General features: G+C 47.2%; 1 protein-coding gene across 2 annotated transcripts in view; it reads left to right on the plus strand.

The window, feature by feature from the left end:
- Positions 1-3,436: 3,436 nt before the first annotated feature.
- The window catches only part of PPP1R16B (protein phosphatase 1 regulatory subunit 16B), a 102,236-nt gene continuing 79,703 nt past the window's right edge, over positions 3,437-25,969 (plus strand). For both annotated transcript variants that reach the window (XR_007768456.1, XM_050917360.1), the window contains exons 1-2: positions 3,437-3,488; positions 24,680-25,087. Coding sequence is in view for 1 of the 2 variants with exons in the window: in XM_050917360.1 (XP_050773317.1) it covers positions 24,841-25,087 (247 nt within the window). In the remaining variant the exon portion in view is untranslated. The remainder of the gene's footprint in view (positions 3,489-24,679; positions 25,088-25,969) is intronic.

The following is a 25,969-nucleotide window of genomic DNA, read 5'->3' on the forward strand; positions in this document are numbered from 1 at the left end:
AGCCCAGTGTTGGTATCTGTTGTTGTTTGAGGGCCCTCGACTCCTGAAGCCTAGTTCTGGAAAGTGTGGGAGGAAGCCCTTGCCTGTATCAAGGGCAGGCTGTAGAAAAAGGAGTATTAGGTTAAGGAGGGCTGTTGAGCTGGGGTTTTTCCTTGTGGAAGGGGATGACTCTCTTTGATTTGGCCAGAGGTGCTATCTCTGAGGGTGACAGAGGCAGAACCTGCATCCTGATGGCAGACCACCTAAGCTACTGTCACGTTTTTATGCTTCCTTCCAGTGAGTAGCACTGAGCTTTCTCCTTGGTCACTTGTAGGCCACATCCAGGGAATAGTTTTCTCCACCTGGGGCACAAAGCTGTTAAGCTCTATCTCTGTCTGGTATGTATAATGCACCCTTCAGCTTGATATCTGAATGCTGTTATCCTTTTTTGATTTGAATGAGAAGCACAGAATTCCTTTCCTTAAAGCAGGGCTTAATTTGTGCCAGGGATATCCAGGGCTGAGCCCTGGCACCTGTAGGCTTGGCAGTTCATAGCCCTGACACCTCTGGACTTGCTACATCAGTTACGAATGTAAAAAAAAATTGCTCAAGCCCCCATACCTCTTTCATTACATATTAAGCACTGCCTTAAAGCCTGGAGGCTGTTTGTATACAGGAGGTAGATTGCTGTAGTCAATATCAGTGGACCTCTTAGATTACTCTACTAGACAAAGCACTTCACATCAAGCCTTCATTATTACAGTACAGTACATTCCTGTTTAGCTAAACAACCTGGGGGACACCTGAATGTTTTGGATAACCAGGTGTTTGGATAAACAGAAGTGATTAACTGAGAGGGTTACATGGGGAATGCAGGGTGGATTTGAATAACTAGGATTTTTGAATAAAGGGAATAAAGATAACTGGCATGATACTGTATCTGTAATGGGGGGGACAGAACAAATGACAAAGCATTGTAGGGTGCACTTGGGAATTTGTGCATATACAGTTTTTTATTGCACATTGAGAGGGTCTAGTGGTTAAAGCAGATTCAGAGCCAGGACTCCAGGGTTCTACTCACAACTCTGTTACTGACTTACTGTAACCATGGGCAAATGATTTTCTCTATATCTCAGTTTACTTGTCAGCAAAATGGATATAAACATTATATCATCAGGGTGTTGCCTTGATTAATTAACACATGCAGATTTCTTTGAGAGCCTCAAATGAACACCTTATAGAAGTGCAAAATATTGTTTATGTGGCTTTTGTCTTAACAATTTCCTTATATAAAGCATGAAACCTCTCCCCTCCAGAGTAAATTCATTTAATGGCAAACAGGAACTTGCTATCAGGCTCTTTATTTTATCTACGAAAAACTGTAGGTATTTTTAAAATCTGGGTTGCCTCTTATAACAACAACAAGTTAATCATTTCAGTAAAGCTAGCAGTGTTCCAAGCGTACTCACGCTGAAGTAAAATGCAAATCTTATCTAGATCCATAGCAGACTGTTTTAGGAAGACCCAAATATATGTGGCATCTTCTACCAACACTGGAACTTGAGATCTTCTTTAAAAAACCTGAACGATCAAAGGCAGTCATCGTTTCACAGGCACTGACATACACGCAGTACCTTTTGATGCCAAAACAGTATTTTGGAGGAGGAGGTTGTTTTTTTTCTTCAATTCCCCTTCTTCTGTTCTCTAAACATTGCCATTTATCTGACATCAGACAAGTCCAGAGGTTTTGTGCATCTTTCAGGGAAGGGCTCATACAGAGAGGATCACATCCTCAGCAGTGTAAATCAGTGGTTCCATAGCAGTTAGTGGTGCTATGCTAACTTACATCAAGTGATCGGAAACAATAAAAGAAGTCCAGTTGATGGGAGGGGGTCAGGGGCTGAACTAAGCTTGCTACTATCTTAAAAAAAAAGACGTATTTCCTTTTTTCACTACTTCCTTTCCACTTTCCTCATTCGTCTTCCTTTCACCAGTGGGAAGGGAGTGTATAACACCATAGGCTCCTAACTCCTTTTCAGCTGTAGAAAGGGTTTAATGCTGTTTCCCTGAGTAGGATCCCTTAATAAAACATACTTGAATAAAGGGATCCCCCTTTTCTCATTTTGCACCCAAAGGACTCTTCTGTTTTGATCTAGATCAGTGGTTCTCAAACTTTAGCAAGCCAAGGACCCCCATTTTGATTTAAAAAATTGTGTGGACCCCCAAGCTGGTTTCTAATTTTCTCCAGGCCCCACTGCCACTCCACCCCTTCCCAGCCCTGCCCCACATCTTCTGGTCCCCACTCCACCCCTTCCCAGCCCTGCCCCACATCTTCTGGTCCCCACTCCACCCCTTCCCAGCCCTACCCCACATCTTCTGGTCCCCACTCCACCTATGTCCATCTTCTTCCCCATCTCTTTCCGCCCCCTCCCCTGAGTGTACCCTGTCCCTGCTCCTCCCTCCCAGAGCCTCCAGCATGCCACAGAACAGCTGTTCTACAGTGTGCAGGAGGCATTGGGAGGGAGGGGGAGGACTGGAGTTGATCAGTGGGGCTGGTGGCCCCACACATGACTCATGGACCCTTCTGGAGTACCCTCACGGACCCCTGAGGGTCTGTGGACCCCCTTTAAGAACCGCTGATCTAGATCTAGGTCCCATCCCCATTGTACTTGAATGCCTTCCAAATGGTTTGGAGGGCCTGTATTATATCACTTTGACACCTTGAGTGTGAACAGGCCAGAAAACAGTGATGGTGGTTTACCAAGTATTGAGAGGCACTGAAATAATTTGTATGATGGGGGTGCTGAGAGCCATTGAACCAAACTGCAAACCCTGTATATGGTTGCAAGCACTTCAAGCAGCCCTAGTTCCAGCACCTACGCCAAGACCTGCAGAATACTTTTTTTGGGGGTGGGGGGTGGGATATAAAATGGAATTTCATATCTGAATCGCTCTTCAGGAAATACTGTCATGGTGGGGCGTGGGAACCCCTCCCTGAACAGCAACCCTTCCCCCACTGCTTTGCTTGGCCTGGTTCCCGTTACCACCCGCCTGGCTGTAGGAAGCACGGGACTCTGCCATGCGCTGCGCCCTGTTCCTTGCTGCCTCTGAAAATACCTGCGCGCCCGGCCGCTTCCCAGCGGCCCCTTTCCGCGCTTCCCCGCTCAGGCTCCTTCCCCAGCCCGCTCTCCCCATCGCTTGGGCAGGGGAGCGCGGATCATCGCCCGTCTCCGGTCCTCAGCCCCCTCCTCTCCCTGGCCACACCTTCGAGGAGGAGCCGGGCGGGACTGAGCGCAGGACCAGAGGCTGCGGCACTTCCATCAGCGCCGGCTTCTGCGCTCTGCTCCCTGCCGAGGGAAGGGGCCGCTCCGGAGCTGGGCAGCTGCAGGGCGCTCCCGAGCCTGGCTGCAGCCCTGCGGCTGGTGGGGGGCCCTCCCCGGGCGCTGCTCGCCTCTCGCCGGCCTGGGCGGCTGCTGCCGCAGCCCGGTCGGGGCTGGCTCCTGCGGCGGGTGAGTGACAGGGCAGCTGCAGCCCGGCGGGGCGAGGGGGCGCCGGGAGATGGGGGGCGCCTTGCATCTCCCCCCGCCCCATCAGGGTCAGGTGCATCCAAAGGAAAATCGGTGGGGGCCAGAGCCAGTGAGGGCTGCGGGGTGACCGGTGGGAAGGAGCCGGGGAAGCAGCTGGGGATCCCCCCCCCCCCCGATAACTACAGCGGTTCTCCGGCTTTAATTATGCAGGAACTTGCTAGCTCAGGCTGTCGCCTCCCTTCTGCTTGTCTGGGCTCTGCAGCCAGGGGGAGCCCCTCCCGCTCTTTGCCCCTGCCCACAGCTTCAGGACTTTGGCTCTCCAGGGACTTGGGACTTGAATTCCTGTGCTGGAGGCAGCAGGACTGTGTTGTGCTCTGGTTGGGTGAAGATTTTTTTTTTGGAGACGGAGGGGGGTTGAATGTGATGGGGGAGAAGGTGTAAAAGAGAAAGCAGCAGCTCTGGGTATCTGCTGAGTGTGATGCGCTGCTCTGGGTAGTTTGCACTCTTGGGGGCTCTTAGATTGGCAAACCCTTCTTGCTTGTGATTTTTGGCTGGTTGTTTTTGCGCATGGGGAAGGAGGCAGTAGCAGTGCTATGGACACTGGGCAGTGAGAATGTGCCTAGCTCCTGGCCTGCCCACCTGCTCTTCCAGTACTGATCACCTGCATGGCTCTGCCTATCCACATCAGTCCTGCCCCGGGGTACTCCACTACAGATCCCGCTGTGCAGTTCTCCCAGTGCATCACAGGTCTGGCCTACAATATACCCTGCTATTCCAGTTCTTGTTCCCATAGCACTGCCAGTGAACCTGACACCTAATTTCTGATGTGCAGCCTCACCCCCCTTGTCTTGCAGTATGGGGTCTTCACACAGGGGTGCCCCTCAGTCCTGACCTGCAGTACCCCTGTTATTTCAGGCCCAGACCTCCACACTGCTGTGCCAATGCATTCCTACTTGACCTACAACACTTCCTGCTATTCCAGTTCTGGTATTGTCAGTGATGTGTGGTGGCTTCAAGGGGTGGACAAAATGACCCACTAGTGACTCGAGACCACCAAACTACCTTTCTTGGCTGACCAGGTGTAAGTGATGCAAACCTAAGTCTCCGTAGCTGAAAAATCAGAGGGTGGTGGTGTTAATCTGTTGTTCAGCAGTGCTCACAAAATTACTCTGCAGTGTCAAATCAGGAAGTGACCTCCAGCATTGTGCAATCCTAGGCAAGCTTGAAAAGAACCACTTAAATAATCTAGTCAGCCCTCTACATCAAGTAGGATAAGACACTGTTAATCCCACTATACATTTGTCTAACCTTATCCTGAACACATCTAATGACAGGACATAATTACCTTTCTAGGGCAGTTCATTCCATTGCCAGATTGGCTTCAGGGTTGAAAACACTTTACCCATTATGGAAATTAGGTGATCACAGGAAGCTGGAGAATTCAAGGCCTCAGTTTCCTGCCCCCCTGTAGCAGTGGGTTTTGTTTGGTTCATTTGGAAATCCTCTTCCTTTGGTATGAGTTAGACATGTTAATACACTTCAGCTAAACATATGCCTCTTTATTTAGAAATGAATTGATGGTTAAAGTACAGGATGGGGCTTCAGGGAGTTCAATGGCCAGCCTGTCTGTCTTCCTGTGTGATCCAATGAATGTGTCCCAGAGACACTGTCAACCAACCTCAAATCTAGTCATTTCAGGTACTAACCTGCCCTGAGGCTCCTGTGTGCAGTTCAGTCATTTTGAAGGGACTTTGTCAGCCTGCAACCTGCCTGCCAGTCTTTGTTTTTATAATCACTTTCTTATCTTTAAAAATGTTCTTTTCTCTGCTGTGAAAAACCCACACAAACCAGGGGACACTCTAACTACATAAGGCAAATATTGAAACCGATTTGTGGAATACACAAAGCAAACAAATGGGAAAAAATCTCCAATGTTTCAACTCTAGTCATCTTAGGTATTTGTAACAAGCGTATAAAGCATTTTCAGACAGCGTGAGTCAAGAGTCTTAACTTCTGAGCCCATCTATTTCCTTACCTTCCTCAGCAGAGCTGTTTTGAGCCTTAAATTATTACTATTAAATTGCATAGGGGAGGGCCAAGTATCCTTATTAATATTCAGAATTGATATTATTTATTTATTGACTTGGAAAGGACTTTAATCATGGGGTGCTAGTCCACACCGGAATTGCTTTCACTGTAAAGCACATAGGATTCTGTCATAACTGCTATATAAATAACAACTTTGATAACATTTTTCCCTTACTCATTTAATCTCTATATTGATGGCCTGGATCCAAAGCTATTAAAGCTAATTGAAAGGCTTCCTTTATTTCCATAGGCTTTGTATCAGCCCCAGGATTTCTAAAAGTTGAGCTGCTTTCCTTCTGACTGGAGGGAAGGGAAAATGATTGAAGATTTCATAGTAAATGTAAGATTAAAAGTGTTCCACTTCCAATGTGTGTGATACATGTGATATCATTTAGACATAAAGATGCTACTGTTTCTCTCTCCCCTTAAGACTGCATGTCCAGGCAGCTTGTCTCTAACAAGGTTTTGTTGTTGAATCTTTCTTTGGTAAGAACTTGTCCCTGCATGGATTTTCCTGGTACCAGCTTCTTCTTGGTGTCTGGGTTGCACTGTATGATCTCTGCAGCAATTCTGTTGGGCGGAAAACTCAGCCATGTTTTATTTTGACTTCGATCATTTATAAAATGCCTGTTGCCTCTGGGTATATTTCATTCAGTGAAAGCAAAACATCAACCGGTGTTTACAGCAATGCTGTTGGTGATGGTTACCCAATCTGAGATGTTCAGGTTAACAAATCACAAGAAGCCCTGGCTTTCTTGCTGATCAGGGAATGTTTCATTTTACCCTGGTGTACGCTAGTGCAGAGGTTCTCAACCTTTTTTTTTTTCCTCAGTCCCCCTCTCCCCACAACATGCTATAAAAACTCCACAGCCTACCTGTGCCACAATAACTGGTTTTCTGCATATAAAAGCCAGGGCCAGCGTTACGGGGTAGCAAGCAAGGCAACTTCTTTGGGTCCCTTGCCACAGGGGCCCCCCACGAAGCTGCACTGCTCAGGCTTCACCTTCAGCCCTAGGTGGTGGGGCTGAGGACCCCGGGCTTCAACCCCATGTGGTGAGACTTCGGCTTTCTGCCTTGGGCCCCAGCAAGTCTAATGCTGGCCTTGCTTGGAGGCCCCCCTGAAACCTGCTCAAGGCCCATTAGGAGACCCTGGACCTCTGGTTGAGAACTATTGCACTAGTGAAAACATAGACTTTGTTCTGAAAGATTTCTAGGGATGCCACGTTACTAGCTCATGCTCTCTTCCGTTCCCCACCCCGACAAAAGGAACCCACTCTCTTCAAACAAACCGCAGAATTTACCTATAAAATCACTTAAGCTAGTGTAACTCTAGTGGGCCTGATTCTCCTCTTACTTACCAGTCTAAATCTAAATTCAGTTAGGCAACTCTGGAATTTAGCTGGTATAAAAGAAGTTTAAGTGAGAAAAAAGTCAGGTCCACCATTGCTTAGTATCTTCCCAGAATTAGCATTTGTGGCTGGAAGGAACCCCTTGTAGCATTTGAGTATAAACACTACACTGCACTACATCACACCAACAGGAGGGATTCTCCTGTCTGCATAGGTAATCCACCTCCCCAAGAAGTATTCGCTAGGTTGACAGAAAATTTTTACACAGGGACTTGGTAAACTTAACTATGCCACTCACAGGTGTGGATTTTTCTAGTGTAGACCAGACCTTAGAATTTCTCATTCAGCTGGAGATCAAAACTTGGTCCATAGTTTAGATGGTTCAGAATGAGACTAGATAAATGATGATTAATGACCTCACTTGGCAAATTAGATCACCGGCTAATTGAGCTAGCCTTTAGGAAAGAAATGTTACATAATATTCAACATGCACCGAAGTCTATCACTCATTTAAAACCCCTTAACTACTTTGGGTAATACCTCACCTTTGTCACTATTGCTTAATTACTTCTGGATGTTTATCAGAGCTTCACTTTGTCATCTTGTCTTTGAGCTGAATTCTCTCTATTAATCATACCCACTAATCCGATCATCCTGTTCATCTCTTGGAAATTCCTTTTGCAAACTGCCGCATTTGATTCTTTCTGTCTCTTTTGGAGGCTTTTTTAAAATATTGGCGCAGTGGGTGTGATTTCCCACCAGGTTTTATAAACTCGGCTGACATTCCTCCTTCTCCTCTTTTTCCCCACCTCCATTTAGACAGAATGAAAACCTTGTTCTGAATGTCACTTAAAAAAGTGAGTGTAATTACGTACTTCTTATATCTGAAGTAAAGATCTCTTGTGGGTGAGGGAAAGCCCAACCCCAGACCCAAGTCAATAACATTTTCCATGGATGCATTTGTGGACACTCAGGCCCCAATCTTGCAATGAGCAACATGTGGGCAGATACCTCTTCCCACACAAAACCAGTCTTAACTTCAGAGGCTCTGCAAATTCGGGAGTCTGCCTGTATGTTGCTCATTGCAGGATTGGGGCCTAGGGTTGCTAATGTCGTGGAAGAATTTTCTATGCATTTAAAATGTGCTATTTTCTTTTGGACTAAAGTAGCTGGACTAGGTCAGTGGGTGAGTAACAGTAGGTTAGTTGTTCCGAAGATGCTAATGGTCAGTCTGAATTCAGTGTTTGTTTTCCAGCTGAAAACAGCTCAGCTGGTTTTCTTCTGTGCCAGAAAGGCCAACAATTGTAAATGCTTATTTAGACCATGGGATAGTGCATACCTAGCCCTCACCCCTGTTGAAAGAGCTGAAGGGGTGAACTGGGGTGTGTGAAAGGGGTCAGCTGTTCACTTTTTGCAAGGCTCTGGAGTCAAATAACACCCTCTTACAGGAATGGTTTGCCAGCTGGCTCTCCCTTTAGGGAAGTTAAAGAGGCTTATTGCAATCCTACTAGAAGTCTGTCTTCCTCTATTAGTCCGCTTGTCTCTTCATCTCCCTTCCATGTGCTTGCTCGCTCATTCATACAGACAGATCTATTGCTACATGTGCACAGTTATCTATCCGTACCAGCTGTGCTGCTCAGTGAAGTGTTCCTCCCATTCATGGCACATTCATTTGTAGATTGTCACTTTTTGCTGTGCAACATACATTTTTTCCATAATATTTTTCTTTAAAATGACACTTCTGAACTACTTCTAAGCCATATGCTTAACAAGCCTTTAAAAAAAAACACAAAACTTCTGTTGACTAGACAGGTGAGACCCATTATGTTTGATTTGAAAATCAATCTCTCCAGCCGTGAGCAATTAACCAAAAAGCCCTCTTGCTGTAGGTTCTACATTTGCATATACATGGGTTTAACATCCACATTCATAAAGCATGAGTCCACACTCACCTCGTCTTGTGCCTGGGACTTACAGTCAGGACCAGAAATAGGCTGTGTATGTATCATCACTATTTTCCCTGTATAAAATAGGGATACTTCTACTTCACATGGGAGGCTGAATTGTTTAAAGCGCTCTGACACTTGGATCAATAGTACAAAATATTTCTTACTACAGTTTTCCCACCTGAAGGGGTGGAAGGTCCCAAATGTTTCATGGTTAATACAGAATATACTGTCCAGACAGTGCAAAATTTTGAAGTTTCTCTATTTGCTAGTAGCAAAGACAAAAATGCTTGTTGTCATCTGCCTGCTAGTGACCAGACAATCTAAGCTGATATTAGTGAACCTGTGTAGTGGGAGCTCAAAATCATCAGTCAGCAGCTGAGCTTATCAGGGCTGAGCTGAGATTCATAGTAATGCATAGTTTATTCTCACAGCATCTTTCATCTGTCTTGTAAAGGTATCCTGATACCATGGTGATCAGGGCCATGTAAGTACTTGATGAGATGAAGAAGGTTTACAAACATTCAACCTCAATACCCCAATAAGGCAAATGAAGTACATCATTTCACAGTTTGGTAAATTGAGGCATAGGTTAAATGACATGCTTAGGATTCCACAATCAGTGGCAGACATGAGAATGAACCCAGAAGTCCTGTTTTTGTTAGCAATTAAAATAATGGTTTAGCTGCAGTTTTCAAAGCATTTTGCCAAGGCAAGTAGGCAGCATCCTCATTTTACAGAGGGGGAAACTGAGGCAGAATTGACATGACTACCCAGGTTATGTCAGTGAAAGCCCAGGGTACAATATAGGCCTCCTGAGTCCATCCGATGCCTCTTCTGCTGCATTCTCATTAGAATATACTCAGTCTTCTACATTACTCTCAGTTGTTTCCTTGTTGGAACATTTAGTTCTGTATCTTTAACTGGGAAGGATCAAATCTCATGGTTTTCAAAGCAGCTAAACTGAAATTATACTCAGAGGAATTGTTACATGCACTGGGAAGGTGGGTAGGTGCTACTGCTCTATGGACTTCCTGTTTTTTTCCCCCTTCTGTTGGAATTACGGAAGTTAACTGAATGGCTTTTTTTTTTTCTATTCACACTTAGAACAACTTGATAGAATCTGGATTAAGGAAGCTAAATAAGAGTTTGATAAATAGCAAGTTACCAGATAAGCTTCAAAAGGGAAAATAATTTTCAGAGGGAGGCTTTTGCATCAGTATAAAGTACAGATCTTAAGTTTAATAGTACTGGGCTCTTGCTTAGCACTTTGTTCCATAATCCTGAAAGCAGTTTTCATACGATCATTCTCTTCCTTTAATGGATGGGAGAGGGGTGGTAGGGAGACAGAGGGGTTGTACATGTAAAAATGGACAGGAATAGCTATTCTGCAAAGCTCCCATGTGCACACTTATTCCAAATACAAATTTCATTTTTTGTTTTACCTTAGTCCACTTTGGAAGTGGATTAAACTGGAAAAAGGCACTCTTATTTTTTAAAAAAGTATCCTCATGGGGAGTCATTCCAGAATAGCTACAGCACTTTAAATTCACACCTTACCTTATTCCAAAATAACTTCCCCTGTAGACAAGACCTGTGGCACAGGATAGAGAGGGAGGTGATTTACCCAAGATCATACAGCAGGCTAGGGGCAGAGCCAGGAACAGAGATCTAGTTTTCTGATGTCCTGTCCACATTACCTCCATGCTGTTAGTTGAAACTGAGGGCTTGTCTACATTATCCACTGGATTGATGGGCAGCGATGGATCCTACTGAGGTTGATTTATTGTGTTTAGTCTAGACACAATAAATCGACCGCCGAGTGCTCTCCCATCGACTCCGGTACTCCACCGGAGCAAGAGGCACAAGTGGAGTTGACGGGGGAGTGCCAGCCGTCGACTTACCACAGTGAAGACACTGCGGTAAGTAGATCTAAGTACGCTGACTTCCTAGCTGAAGTTATGTAACTTAGATCTATTCCCCCCACCCCCAGTGTAGAGCAGGTCTTATTGTCCTTTCTGGGAGCATAATGCAGTTTGTGCCAGTTGAAATTAGCTTTATTCCTTACTTTGAATTTGTGACTGCTAAAACCTGCAAAGGTCCTACATCAATGGGACTGCACCTATCTTATTCCAATGATTTAGACTGAATTTTGGATATTCAACTTAGCATTCAAGATCAGTCCACTAACTCCCACATCTTACAGCACATTGAAAGCACACAAACAAACAGCACTCGCTCAGTGGGTCTTGTGTTTGCGTTCCCCAGATGGCCTAATAAAGATTGAACCAAAATCTCTTGCTAGGCTAGGCAGTAGCACAGCATCTCCTCTTTCCAGAGGTTCAGGGTGGATCTGAGTCAGAACATAGCATCAGATGTAACAGGCTGATGTGGTGCTAATGGATACCCTGAGCTGTATATTGGTGGCAAGTGTGAATTATTTGTAATTAACTGTCATGCTACACACTTGGTTCACTCTTGCTGGGGAGAAGCAAAAGTGTTTGCATGGTGTCTCCTGAACTAGGGGGAAAAACACTGTACAGTCATACAAATAAGCAGGTTTTATTTTAACATCTCATGATTCTTTGGGTTCTGACTCATGGTTTTTTTGGTCTGAATGAATCACGGCTTTTGATCTCTCCCTGCTTATCCCCTTGTGTGACAATCACAGGTTGAAAACTCATACTTAAATCCACGCACGTAGGCAGGCATCAGCTCCCACTTCCCTTGCTCTCCCCCACACTATCCAGAGCCCTCCCCAGTAGTCCTGTTCAATGACTCACTGTTTCTGTTTCCAGCCTGCAGGTGGATGTGCCTTGGGATCTTACCTTTAACAGGAGAGAGAGAGAGAGGGTGGGGTGGCAGTGGTGCCAAGCTCGGAGGCAGGCCTGCTCCAGCATTCTGCCCCACTCAGTGCATATGGTGCCCTGGTGCTGCAGGCAGTGGTTACGGCTGCTACCTGCTGCACAGTGACCTCTACAAGCCAAAGCCAGAAACTGCATGCGGCTCAGGCCAAATTCCTGTGCTGCTGTAGCTGACAATCACAAGCACCACTCCAAATCACAGCAGTATCAGGTGTGGGAGGCGTTGAACAGCACTTAAGTCTCTTTGTTACACTGGGAGTAACTTCCAGGCCAAATCCATCCCATCAATGGAGTTACACCAAGGATATACTTGGCCTTGTATTGATAGTGAAATATCTATTGAAAAAATCCCCCAAGAATTGCCCCTACTCTCCCTCACAGGGCTAAGATTTTAGGTCAAACAAAGGAATGACTGTAGGAAACTCTGCACATCTGGGCCTCAAGCAGTCACTGCTCAGCTGTTCCCACTGGTGGTGACATCTTCGTGCTGTGGTGCCCAAGCTTTTCCTATCGAGCCTCCCCCACCTCATCAGTAATGGAATCTGTCTGTGCTCCTCCCCTCCATTACAGCATAGTTGGCTGAGCAGATGAGCTTGGTATGGGGAGGGGCTGAAGCTAGAGGCAGAGCTGGCCTGGGTGCAGAGCAGGGGGTAGAGTGGAGCTGCGGCTGGGGGAGTGGAGCTGGGCTGGGAGGTGCTTCCTCCTTGCCCCGCCCCCACTGTGCATCCCCCTGAATGTTCCTCGGCACCCCCTAGAGGGGTGCGCCCCACAGTTTGGGAACCACTGTCTTAGCGGGTGGAGAGCAAATGGGCAGAGACCTTCAGACCTTGCTTCATGTAGATATCTCAAGTCGGGATTCATCCTGTATCTATGAAACTTGAGATACTTTGGCTGCTGCTGACCAGGCTTTGGGTATTGACTGAAATGCCCCCCTCTAACCATCTGGGGGAAACATTGGCCGGGGGAGGAGGTGCAGGAAGGTAATTCCAGCCTTGGGCAGCCTCTGAGGCACTGCAGAAGTTAGAAAGGGAAACCTGTTAATTCCCCCAGCTTGTTTCTGTGTCCAAGTAGGACTGTTTCCTGTGTGTATTCTAGTATGTCCTTGTCAAAATAACTTCCAGTGGCTTGGGCCTTTGACTGCTTTCATTAAAAAGACTGGTCTAAGTGGGGATTAGTGTCTATCTTGACGGGAAGGGGATTGTCTCCTACCATCTCCATGGTTTGAGAAGGCTGGTGTGACCTGCTTCATGTCTCTTTGTTTTACAGGCTGTTTTGGATAATCTCCTTCTTCAAACCATAATATTTTCAGGTATGTGGTCTCAGAAACCGGGCTTTGGGACCAAGCCCACCCATGCCCACTGCAGTGGTGGGGAAAACGCTTGCACCAGAAAAACAAATACAAGACAATTATAAAGGGGTCAGATCACTTCCCCTGCAGGTGTCTGACCTGGCAACCTGCATTCAGATTTAATGTGCTGTAAAGAAAGAAAGAGAAAGAAAGAAAGAAAGAGAGAAATTAAATGGAACAGCCGAATTGGAGACTTATGCCCTCAATTATTTTTTGTTCTACATTGTCTGGGCTGCTATCTGCCCCTCCCTGTAATGTTTCATTACTGCAGTTCAGCCTGATCTGGAGTATGCTCTGCTGCAAAATGGCAGTTAAAATTCAGTTAATTTTTGGACAAAAATGCAGTTCTGGTCTTTCCATTTCTCCCAAGTAAACTCTGAATTCTGGGATGGGGTCCTTCTGCTTATATGATACTGAAAATAGATTTTGGTAGCAGATACTTTGCGTCTGGGATCGCAACAGGGAAATGATGGTGTGAAATTAATCTTCAGAGGAAGGAAAATGTCCTTGTTCCTTTGGGGGAAGGAAAGGCTGGAGTTGTCCTTACCTGTGCCCTTCACATGCTCTCCATCCCCAAGGCCATATGCAATCTGTGATTATATATAATGCATCTCAGTGTAGCTCTTGTAGATATTTATAGGGTGCCTGTCACCTTGGGACAAGTGCTATCAATGGGTGTCTTCATGCATAGAATTAGCATAAAAAGATATGGCCCTAATACAGGAAAGGAATGCATCTTCAGTGCACTTTAGCGATAGTCTCTGCTACTCTACAGGCCAGTAAGTAGAAGAGATTTCTCTTCTGAGCTGGATAGAAAGGGGCTGAGTTGGAATGTTAGAATGTAGTCTCTTCCCGATTTAATCTCACACCCAGTTTCTAATCCTCACCCAAATGAAAATTAAGGTTGGGTTTTCAAATGTAACTCTTCATTTCAAACGTCCCTTCCCTGTATCTGATGACCCTCTTACCTGAGCTGTTTCCTGATGGCTCTGTGCCCCTGGCGAAGCTGAAACCAATGGCTTTCCAATGCTGGCTGACAGCAAACTTTCAAATAACAGACTGCTGAGCAGCCGCCTCCATAATGCCCAAGGAGCAGTTTCTGCAGCTGCCAGAGACCCCTTAGGATGCACACAGATGTTGCATAATAATAAATCCATGAATGAAATATCATCACCCAACTTGCATTGAACATGTAGATAGAAAGGTGGTCAGGTGAGGAATGGATTATTAACTCTTATCTCCTTGGAGACACGAGTTTCTATATAAAAAGCCCAATATGAAATCTAACTTTAAAATTTTACCCACAGCTCTTACCACCCACCAGAAACACGCTTGTGTTGCACAGGAGGTCAGACTAGACCTATGTATCTATGAAAATTCCACCCTCAGGGCCTGATCAGCACACAGCTGTTGATCGTGGTGGGAGTTCTAGGAACACAGGATTGGCCCCTAAAGATACAAATCTTTAGAAAATCCCCGTGATTTTGTCCATATTATGCTTCTGGGAAACTTACTGGCTCGGAGCTAGTGCAGATGACTGGAGGCTGCCACCCGATTTGTTTCACTCATCATGGAGATGCCACTCAAAAGAACAGTTAAGTTACAAATACACAAGCTGATCTGGAAGAGGAATGTTGGGCACAGGGGCCCTTTAAGAAAATGGAGAAAGTGAGTCCAAGGTGAAATATGGGGTGGAAAAACGATGCTTTATGTCCGACTGTGATAAATATTACAGGAAACTTGAGGTGAAAATGTTAAGAGGCTTCCTCCGGCTTTCGTTTAGAGTGGAATAGTTGGAAAAAAACAAGGCCCTTTGACTTTTCTATTAACAGAGTCAGTTTTAAAACCATTTTGACTCCTTGTTTAACACCTTTTTTTCTAGCTTGGCATTTCGCCCCCAGTGCTAGGAATAAAGTGAGTGGAGAGAGAGATAATCTTGAACCCTGGAGAAGAACAGCCAAACCGAAACATTTCTTCCAAAACTTAATGGCTTGGGGTCTCTGGGGAAGTGTTTAGTTAAACTCTTCAGGCTTCTATTGAGCTGAGGCAGTGTTTCTCAAACTTGGGACTCAGCTTGTGTAGGGAAAGCCCCTGGCGGGCCGGGCTGGTTTGTTTACCTGCCACGTCCGCAGGGCTGGCTAATCACGGCTCCCACTGGCCGCGGTTCACTGCTCCAGACCAATGGGGGCTGCTGGAAGTGGCGACGGACGTACTGGTCAAAATTTCTTCTCTCAATTTTTATGCAATATGTTAATACCACTTGACTCCTGCCCACCACCGCAGAGATGGCTGCATTTCAATGATTCTTTATGTATATAGTTACAAAAGCATGACAGGTGCTGAATGCATCCAAGGTTGTGTCTACATTGCAATTAGACATCTGTGGCTGGCCCGCGCCAGCTGACTCAGGCAGAGGCTAAGGGGTTGTTTAATTGCTGTGTAGAGGCTGGGTCTCTGGGACTCTCTCACCTTTCAGAGTCCTAGAAATAGCTCAGTGGTTTGAGCATTGGCTTGTTAAACCCAGGGTTGTGAGTTCAATCCTTGAGGGGGCCACTTAGGGATCTGGGGCAAAATCAGTACTTGGTCCTGCTAGTGAAGGCAGGGGACTGGACTCAATGACCTTTCAAGGTCCCTTCCAGTTCTAGGAGATAAGATATCTCCATTAATTTAATTCGTGCTCCAGCCCAAGTCTGAACATCTACACTACAATTAAGCAACCACCCGAGTCAGCTGGCACAGGCCAGCCTCAGGTTTTTAATTGTAGTGTAGACATACCCTAAGATGCTAGTTGATGTAATTAAACAACTGCTGATTTGCATCAGTGATTTAATTTATTATCACTCCTACCTATGGCTAACCTGGCAGTGCCAATGTACCCATCATCACACAATAAAACTTTGCTCTTAGAAATAGTTGCTGAAATTACTACTAAGGGTGAGTTGAGAGCCCATGATAGTCAGCGGGGCATATTCAGCATTGCCTGATGGCTAGAGCACAAGACTAGAGTTAAAAACCCCAGAATTCTAGACCTGGCTCTATCACTGACTTACTGTCTGGTCTCAGGCAAGTCGCCTCACCCCCATAAGACCTTCATTTCCCCATCCCTTACAACGGAAGCGATGGTAGTTATCTACCTCGCAGCAGGGCTGAGAGGGTTAGTCATCTCTACAGTGCCTTGACAGTGTAATTGATGTACTTATGCAAAGTCTTTCTTTGTTTCATGCACTCCCCTGAGCTTAGTATCACATATGCTACAGTACGCAAGCTTCCTCCCACAGCTTTGCTGCTGGTTCTTGACTTCTTGAAGCATGCACTAAGTGTGGTGCTGCGTTGCATAGTGGTTCTGTGAGGCAGAGATTCAGATACGAGCGAGGGTGCGTCTGTCCAATGGCTGCTTGTGACCGTAGTCAGAGGAGCAGATGTTCAACTTTAAATGAACAAAAGCAAACCCTCCACTGGGCTAGGAAACACTAAGTTTTTTACTTGGTTGCTTTAGAAACCTTCCATTGGTGGGGCACTGTTTGTTCCACATCACATTGCTGAGAGGGAATTTGTCCTCTAACTAGCTGATCCCCTGAGATTAGAGGTGGGAGGTGGTGACAGGAGTCCCTAGAGAGCAGGTGCTTTGGTGTGGCAACTCTCCTGGGCTTACTCGTATACCATGCAGTGCATATTGGCAGCTGATCCAGCCTCCCTTGTGTTTGAAAGGCCTCACAGCTGGGTTAGCTGTCACAGGCAGGGGAAGCTAATCTAGGCTGGCTGGCAAGGCAGTAATCCTTCTCTGACTAGAGTGGCGGAGCAAGATGTTGGATGGCTGAAGGTAGGAGAGACTGTTGTTAGAAAAGTGATATTTGAAGAATAAGAAAAGAAATCCCAGTACTTACTGCATTTCCTGTGAGTAAGAATGCTCACTACTCAGATTTATAAGCGGGGAGAGCAAGCTGATCATCTAGTACAGGGTTCCTGCCACAGATGCCATCATCCAGACAGAAGAAACTTTGGTGTCCTAGCACCTATCCTAATGGTATCACAAACTGCTTCAGAAAACAGTGCACGAGACCCTGGCCCTTCAGTGACTGCTGGCGAACATTGCACCCTTATGTGCTCAGCAAGAACTCATGCATGGATTAGGAAATTATGCAGCGCCTGGTTGACTGATGAGAGCATTAGGAAGGACATTGGCATTATCCAAACTCCTTGGAAAAGCGCCATGTCAGCTTTAGCTCCCACCAGAGAGGGGCAGAAGAGACTCTGGTCTGCCTGCCCTTCAGTACAGCGCTTCAGAGGTACTGTACTTCCAGACTCCTGGGTCCTGTAGCAGACCTGCTCCAAAACGCCTTACGGCCCTGGCTGGCATACAGCTGGTGCGGGTACACGTGCACATCTGGCCCATTTCCATTGGAGCCCATTTGATTTCTACCCACATCTTTCTCTATCGCTTCTGCCCCTCTCCACCCCTTCCTTGCTCTGTTCCCTTCCTTGGTCTCCCTCAGACTGCCTAGCACCCTCTGCCTCTTCCAGCCTCAGGTGGCAGCTGCTGCTCCCACTGCTGGTGAGGAACTCCTGCCACCTAACAGTCTCTTTCTCAGGCTGTGTGGTTCCTAAACTTCCCTGTCTATCAGCCCAAACCACAGTGCGGGACTTGCACCACCAACCAGCTGGGTTCAGTGAGAAATGAGACACTAGTGGCAACAAAACCTTATAAAAAAAGCAGGGGTGGCCAGCCTGAGGGCTTGTCTACATCAGAAAGTTGCAGCGCTGGTGAGGGAGTTACAGCGCTGCAACTTAGGAGGTGTACACATCTGCAGGGCACCACCAGCGCTGCAACTCCCTGTTTGCAGCGCTGGCTGTACTCCCGTTTTGTCTCGGGTGTAGAGGATCCAGCGCTGGTAATCAAGTATAGACACTTACCAGCGCTTTTCTTGACCTCCGTGGAATAAGCAGGTATCCCAGCATACCTGAGGAAGCCTCTGGTAATCAAGCTGGTCTCCTTCCCCGGCTTGCTCTCGCGTTCCCCGAACCCCGAGCAAGCAGGTCTCCGTCCCTGCGGTTTGCAGGGTGGTTCCGGGAACGCGAGAGCAAACCGGGGAAGGAGACCAGCTTCGCCGCGGTTTGCTCTCGCGTTCCGCGAACCACCCTGCAAACCGCAGGGAAGGAGACCTGCTTGCTCGGCGGTTCGGGGAATGCGAGAGCAAACCGGGGAAGGAGACCAGCTTCGCCGCGGTTTGCTCTCGCGTTCCCCGAGCAAGCAGGTCTCCTTCCCTGCGGTTTGCAGGGTGGTTCGCGGAACGCGAGAGCAAACCGCGGCGAAGCTGGTCTCCTTCCCCGGTTTGCTCTCGCGTTCCCCGAAACCCCTTGAAGCCGCCCAACAGCGCTGCAGTGTGGCCACATCTAACACCACTTGCAGCGCTGGTTGCTGTAAGTGTGGCCACTCTGCAGCGCTGGCCCTATACAGCTGTACTAATACAGCTGTAACAACCAGCGCTGCAAAATTTTAGATGTAGACATGGCCTGAGAAGGAGCCAGAATTTACCAGTGTACATTGCCAAAGAGCCACAGTACTCATCAGCAGCCCCTGCATCAGCTCTCCCTCCCCTCCCCACTCCCAGCACTGCCCACTCACCAGCAGCCCTCCCCACACCTCCCAATCAGCTGTTTCTCGTGGCATGCAGGAGGCTGGGGGGTGAAGGAGGGAGGAGCAAGGACATGGCAGGCTCAGGGGAAGGGGCGGGAAGGGGTGGAGTGGAGGCAGAGCCAGGGGTTGAGCAGCGAGCACTTCCCGGCACATTGGAAAGTTGGTTTCTGTAGCTCCAGCCCCAAAGTCGGTGCCTATACGAGGAGCCACATATTAACTTCTGAAGAGCTGCATGTGGCTCCAGAGCCACAGGCTGGCCACCCCTGAGCTAAGGAGTCAAGGCCAGCGTGCTTGATGGAGTCATCCATGGGAGAAGGACAGCAGAAGAGTTGGTCTCTGCATCTGGCATTGGGTGGTGGGTAGGAATTAGGGTGACCAGATGTCCTGATTTTCTAGGGACAGTCCTGATATTTGGGGCTTTTTCATATATAGGCACCTACCCCCCCCATCACAGTTTTTCACACTTGCTAGCTGGTCACCCTAGTAGGAATGATGCTGAAAAGGCTGTGGATAGAGAACACTGGTTGTGAATGGTGAGGGGCAGATCTGAAGAAATCCTGACCTTGCAGTGGGCTAGGAATGGATATAAATAAACCAGACTGCCTCGTTTACCAAAAACTGTTGTCCTTGTTATAGATTCTCTCATTTGGCTTCTGATTCCAGCCAAGAGAGGATTAACATGGGGTTAATTGGCAGGGGAGGGTGAAGCGTTCTCTTATTCTTCGTGCACTGACAGCACTCTGGGGCTTTGGGATCAATCCTGCAGACACCTGTGCCCACAAATAATGCCACTGACTTCAAAGGAGACAACTTGTGAATAAAATTACTCATGTGCATGTTTGAGTGACTGGGTCCTTAGCTGCACTCTTGCTTCAAAGACCAATACAAACAGCAGGCCAATTGAAGAATTTTATACTTAAGTCTCAGTGCACCCTTTTTAATGGAAGCTCTGTCAGAAACTGAGTGTTCCCAAATTGTTTCCCCCCTCTAATGTTAACACATGATAGACATGCCTGGTCTGTTAAATAGGTGTTTATAGAGATCTCATGGCAATGGAATAAAATCACAAGCAATGGCATATAAGTGCTGTAATGATGCTCATTCCGTAGTATCATAACACCATGTTAAATCTGGTGCATATGCTCCTATCCAATGCCTCTGCAAACAAAAACTAACTGTTGTAATGATTGTTTTGTTTCTGATATTTACCTGGCGGGGATTTGTAAACGTGTTAAACCCTCCAAGTAAATAAATAAATAGTTAAAAAAAATTAGAAAAGTCAGTGGGTTTTTTGTTTTTTTTTGTTTTTTAAAAAAATCAAACTGACTGTCCTTCTGTGTGGCTGGATCATAGGTGATGACTTTTTACTTTATTAATGTGGGGGCTAGTGAGCAGACTAGGAGTTGGGTCAACTTATGTTGCTCAAGAGTGTGGCTTTTTCCTGAGCGACATAGCTGGGTTGACTTAATTTTTTATTGTAGGCCAGGCCTAAATCTGTAAAGCATCAACTTGCAACTATTGGATCATGTTATACCTTCCTCTGCTAGATTGAAGAGTCCATTAGTAAAGATTTGTTCCCCATGTAGATACTTACAGACTGTCATCAAGTCACCCCTTCACCTTCTCTTTGTTCAGCTAAATGATGTCACAAGTTAAAGTGGGGGGGCTGTTTGCTTGTGGCTCAGGGAGTTGCCACTTTACAGGAAGATGCCCTGATCCTGCAAGGCCTGTGAGTCACTTGATACAAAAGTGGATCCATGGAACTCAGGGGGACTAATCGCATATTTGCAAGACGTGGGCCAGGTGGGACATGATCACAAGTACTAGCACCTACATGCTCTTAGTAAGGATACTTGGAGGTAGACATAGGACCTACTTTTGGGGCCCCTATTGGAGCAGCTGGGTTACTTTTTGATGGACCATCATGAAAATAGTGATCACATGAGTGGCATAAAATAGCGAGCGTCCCTCCTTCTGACTGGCACCTGCAGTAGGATCATTATTCTCTCTGTCCTGATGCTGTGGTTTGTTTGCTCACGGCTCGCAGGATGTGCTCTGCACCTCTCAAGAAACGGAGCTGCTGAGCTCATGGAAACAAAGCTGGGTCAGAGGCAGGGGAAAAAAAGAGAAAGAGAGAAAGAAACTAAGATGCAAAGCTTTGTAAACCACAGACACCCACGCAGCTGGGTCCTGTGCTGTTTTACAGGTAAAATGAACATTTAGGCCTTGTCATGGCTGTGCTATAATTAGACCGACCAGGTTGTGCAAAGAAAAATCAACGTGCAAAAAAGACCAATTTTTTTTTTTTTTTTTTGCACAGTGAAAGAAACCAGGTCATTTGAAAACAAGCAGCCTGAGCTGCAGAGCCAAGATCCATGTGGGGCTTTGTGGACTACAGTGTTCTAATGAGTAGCACGGAAATAGGTCCAGTTCTGCCACCTTTCAATGCTTGTAAACTTATAGCAGGTCTCTGGTGCTCGAGGAGTATCTAGTATTTCTAGTAGTCTCAGCTGCCTCACAATAACTTTCAGGCTGCTGCTGCTTTTTAAAGCCATGTTTGAGGCGTGGCTGGCAAAGCACAGCCTGTTTGTCTTCTGTCATAGGTCTCCCTGTTCTGTTTTGTTTGTTTCTTGTTATTGTGCCAGTGTAAGAGCTACAGGAGACTACTTATTCAGAGAGCACGCAAAGCCAGGCAATGGCAGACCAAGCTTCCCCCTCCTCCCAGCTCCCTCCCGTTCCTTCTAAATGTGCTGTTTCCTCTGGCACTTCCAGGGTACAATCCTGCAAGCCTTCCTCCTGGGAGTAGCTATGCCTCAGGCAAGCGGACCCACTGACTTCCACTTCCACTTGCTTTAATAGACCTGCAGAATCAGGCCCTTGCTGCTTGAGCTGTTTTTGTAGGGATGGACAGAACTTTTACTAAACAATCATGAAAAGTGGCTTCTGTTTGGCAATGGGCGATGTCGAGAAGCGGCCCTTGCTGTTACCTCTTAAACCATCCAGTTATTAAATACACTGAGCTTTCAAATCTTCAGGGTTAGCTAAAACATTGCTAGACTAGACCCCTCCAAGGAATGCTCTCAGAAGGGTAGAATTATGTACTTCGCTCAGGTGCCTTTGACCTTGTGTTCCACTCTGACTGAAGCCCACAAACTCAGGCTCACATGTGCATTCAAGCAGCACTTAGGCCTTATTCTGGTGTCTCTGCACATGACTCTTTCAACCATAGCAGCCCAGGGCCATAGCAGCCAACCTTCATGCTTTGGCTCTTCTGTAAGTTAGATTTGTATTGGAACACAGGGTTCCAGCTTTCAGCTTGAATAACTTGCAGAGGAAGTGGAATGTCTTGTTCAGAGTCTGCGGAGGTATTTATAGAAGAGGTTGAATCCTTTATCATAGGCCTCTGGAGGTATTTGCAGGAAGGTGGATGGAGATGACAGAGCTGTTGTAAGAGGCCAAGGAGTATCCTTCCATGGATAAACCTTGTGAAACTATCCACCATTTGGTACAATCTGGTGCATTCCAAAGGGGAAGAATTTATTCTTCAGAAACATCTTTGTGGGCCATGGATAAATAATGCTTGGCTGGACTGGCTTGTGTTATCCAAAGGGGACTGAGGTCTAGCAGAGGCACATACCTCTACATAGTTTGGTTTGACTATGATTGAAGCTGCCTCGAGGACTTACTAGATCTGTTTCAGACTGCCTTTGTGTTTTGCAAGTGCTGTCTATCCCACAGGGCCTTGAGGCTTTTAGCACCACTTCTGCTTAGCAGCAATGCTGATCTTCCTCTGTTTTGAAGTGGCGGGTGAGCGAGGAATGTTCGTGCCAGCTTCTGTCACCATTTGATTACAACCCTCCAAATTTTCAGGTATTTGCAAATTTTGCATAATGAACCCCCAGTATCTGATGTGGTCAGACTTGCCTGGATGAGGTTTGGAGGGAAGGATGGTGATAGGAAACTTGACCAGCTCTTTTAATATGCGGCTTTAACATAGTGGCCTGTAAATATACCTTAATTTTGACAGGTTTTGGATCTAGGTTGGGACTTTGCAACCCTATATGCTGTGTATTGGTACATTTAGCAGAACCAACTCATCACTGAGGCAATTTGTTTGTGCCTCATTAACTGTGTCTCAAATTCATCTCCTGTAGAGGGATGTGCAGTATATTGAGTATAGCTGTTCCTCTCTTCCTGGCATTTCCTTCTTGGGCCTCTTGATTAGCCTTAAGCTGATGGGCTAATTGGCTTGGTTGCTCACCCAGCCCATCAGCCTGATTAGCTAATTATCTTTAATTACCCCAGTCAGCTGTCTCCAGGGGGAGCTAGTTGGTTCAGAGTGCAGGCTCAGGTGTGAAATCCCTACATTCTGTCACACCCCTTTGGGCTGTAAGCGGTTAGGAGATAAAATTCCTGTCACTTTAAAAAACAGTTTCCCAATGCATTAGGTCTGTCAGTAGCAAAACACTTAGCAATGTTTTGTTTTGTGGTAGCACCTCTAAAGCCCCAGTTTGGGATTTGGAGCCTAACTGTGCTGGGTGCTGCACACACAATGCAGACAGGCCCTGCCTCAGTGTACAATGGCAGTAAGGTGAAGTCATTGGTGGATACAACAAACAGAGGTGAGGAGAGCACAAGGTAACATTGGCACCTTGATTGTCACTGCATGTGCGTCCTTCCTGCATTGCCCTCGGGGGATGAATTGGGTGACTTCATAGGTCTCCAGTCTCTAGCTTTTGTCTTATTTTGACACTCGAGGCCACTTTGTCTAGTGGCTGGGGCACTGGACTGGGTCTCAGACCTAAATACTGTTCCTGACTCTGCCACTGACGTGCTCTGTGCCTCTATTTTATCTTCTGCTCTTTGTCTTACTACCTTGTTGTAAGTTCTGCAGGACAGGGACGCTTGCTGTGTGTTTGTAGAGTGTCTAGCCCAGTAGTTCCCAAACTTTTTCCTCCGCTTGTGTAGGGAAAGCCCCTGGTGGGTCGCCCAGTTTGTTTACCTGCCGCGTCCGCAGGTTCGGCCGATCGCGGCTCCCAGTGGCCGCTGTTCCAGGCCAGTGGGAGCCACTGGAAGCGGTGCGGGCCAAGGGATGTACTGGCCGCCGCTTCCAGCAGCTCCCGTTGGCCTGGAGCGACAAACCACGGCCCCTGGGAGCCGCGATCGGCCGAACCTGCAGATGCAGCAGGTAAACAAACCGGCCCGGCCCACCAGGGGCTTTTCACCAAGCAGCGGAATGAGTTTGGGAACCACTGGTCTAGCCCAGTGAGGCTCAGATCGGTGATGGGGCTGCTAGAAATGACTGTAACACAACTGGAAATAGCTTCATCAGGCTGGAGGCAATCTAGAGCTGTCATAAAGAAGTGGGCTGCTGTGAGAGGTGAAACTAACTCCCCTGGTGCCTCCAATACAGGGAGGCTGGGGATCTGACCAGGGTCAGATTCTTAAGTGGATACTTCATGTTATGCCAGAGGCGCCCATAGGTGAGTCATGGCCTCAGGGAGCTTCCTGGTGCTCTAATGTGCAATTCGCCCCAACTAAAACTACGACATCTTCAAGTGGGTTTCACTAGGTCCCTTCCAGCTGGCAGGTGACAATTCCACACTGCATTACGAAGTTTTGTAGTTAAAAACTTTGACATGATGTAACACCATCAGATTCTGGCTGTTGGTGGATGGGATCGAACCTGGGACCTTTCAAACTTAGTGCGTGAGCCTCAAGCCACATGCCTCTTCGCTAAGGCTGTAGCAGACTCATTAATCTCTAGATGGTCTCGGTGTCACTAGAGGGGGACGGAGCACCACACCAAGCAGGCCTGGGTTACAGTGGCAGCAAAATGAAAACCTCTTTAAGATGGTAGCTGTTATCAGGAGAGCTGGGAATGGTGACTTTTCTGAATGGGACTGTTGGAGACTTAGCCTTGTTCCTTCCTTCTCTTCTCAGGGTTCCACCATGTGCTCCTCGTAGTTTAGGATGCACCAATCACAGCTCAGCCCCAGGATGCTAGTATAGTGCTGGGCTGCTGATGCGCAGAGCACCTACTGTGGGATATCGCTCCAGCAGGGCCATCCTGGGGCTGCCCTCCATCTTTCCCAGCAGAGCCAATGGACGCCCACGCGGATCTCCTGACAGAACTCCAGCTGCTGGATAAGGTACCCACGTTGGAGCGGCTGCGGACAGCTCAGAAGCGCAGGGCTCAGCAGCTGAAGAAGTGGGCGCAGTACGAGAAGGAGATGCAGCACAAGAAGCGGAAGCATGAGAAGAGGAGGAGCGCTGTGAGCCACAAGAAGGTGTCTTTTGAGGCCAGTGTTGCTTTGCTGGAGGCATCGCTGAGGAATGATGTGGAGGAAGGTAGGATTTGCTGGGGGCGCCTGTGTCTGGCAAAGTCCTTATGGTTTGGCAACCTGTGAACCTGCTGTACCTCCATGCAGTGTGCAGGGCCACCTCCAGTGGTGTCTGTTCAGAAGCACTGCCTCTATGGGCTGACATTTCCTGCCCTGAAGGCACCAGGCCCAGCAGCACGGACAGGCTAATGTGGTGCGGTCTGTGTGGAAAGTTACACTTCCTTAGACTGATGTCAGAAGGTGGTCCAGGTACGTTATGGGAGTGCAGGCTAGATCCTGCCTGAGGGGGAGGCTCCTTTCACTCTGTCCAACCCTCCCATGCAGGGTCAGGTGCACCTGGCCTAGGGTACTTCTGGCCCACATTGCAGGGGAGCTACCAATTCCTATTACTCTGGACTTCTGCAGGCAGTTCTTAAAGTGCTGTACACCTGAATAAAAGAAGCCTCCCAGCACCCTGGGAGGTGTGTCAGTGCCTCTTTCCACTTCAGAGATGGAGGAATTGAGGCACAGGGTGGTGGAGTGACCTGCCTAAGGTCCTAAAGCAAATCGGTGTCAGAGCTGGAAATAGAACCCCAATCAGCTTGACTCCCAATCCCCTGGCATAGTAGCTAAGCTATGACAATGTTTGCCATTCATGGGGATACCTATCAGTAGCAGAATATACCCTGACCTGACCTTCCCCTAAAGCAATGTGTTGTATTTACTTCAGCCTTCCCCTGTCACCCAGTACTACAGTTGTCACCTCTCATGTATGTGACTTTAATCTAGCTCCACTGCGCTGTCTGTGGTCAAGGAAACTGTCTGAACAATTTCTCTTACTAACTGTACTGAAAACTAGAATTGAAATTCCCATGCTAAGGAGCAAGAGAACAACCCCGGCAGCTGCTGA

Source organism: Gopherus flavomarginatus, chromosome 11 (genome assembly GCF_025201925.1).
Source record: "Gopherus flavomarginatus isolate rGopFla2 chromosome 11, rGopFla2.mat.asm, whole genome shotgun sequence".
Taxonomy (NCBI): domain Eukaryota; kingdom Metazoa; phylum Chordata; order Testudines; family Testudinidae; genus Gopherus; species Gopherus flavomarginatus.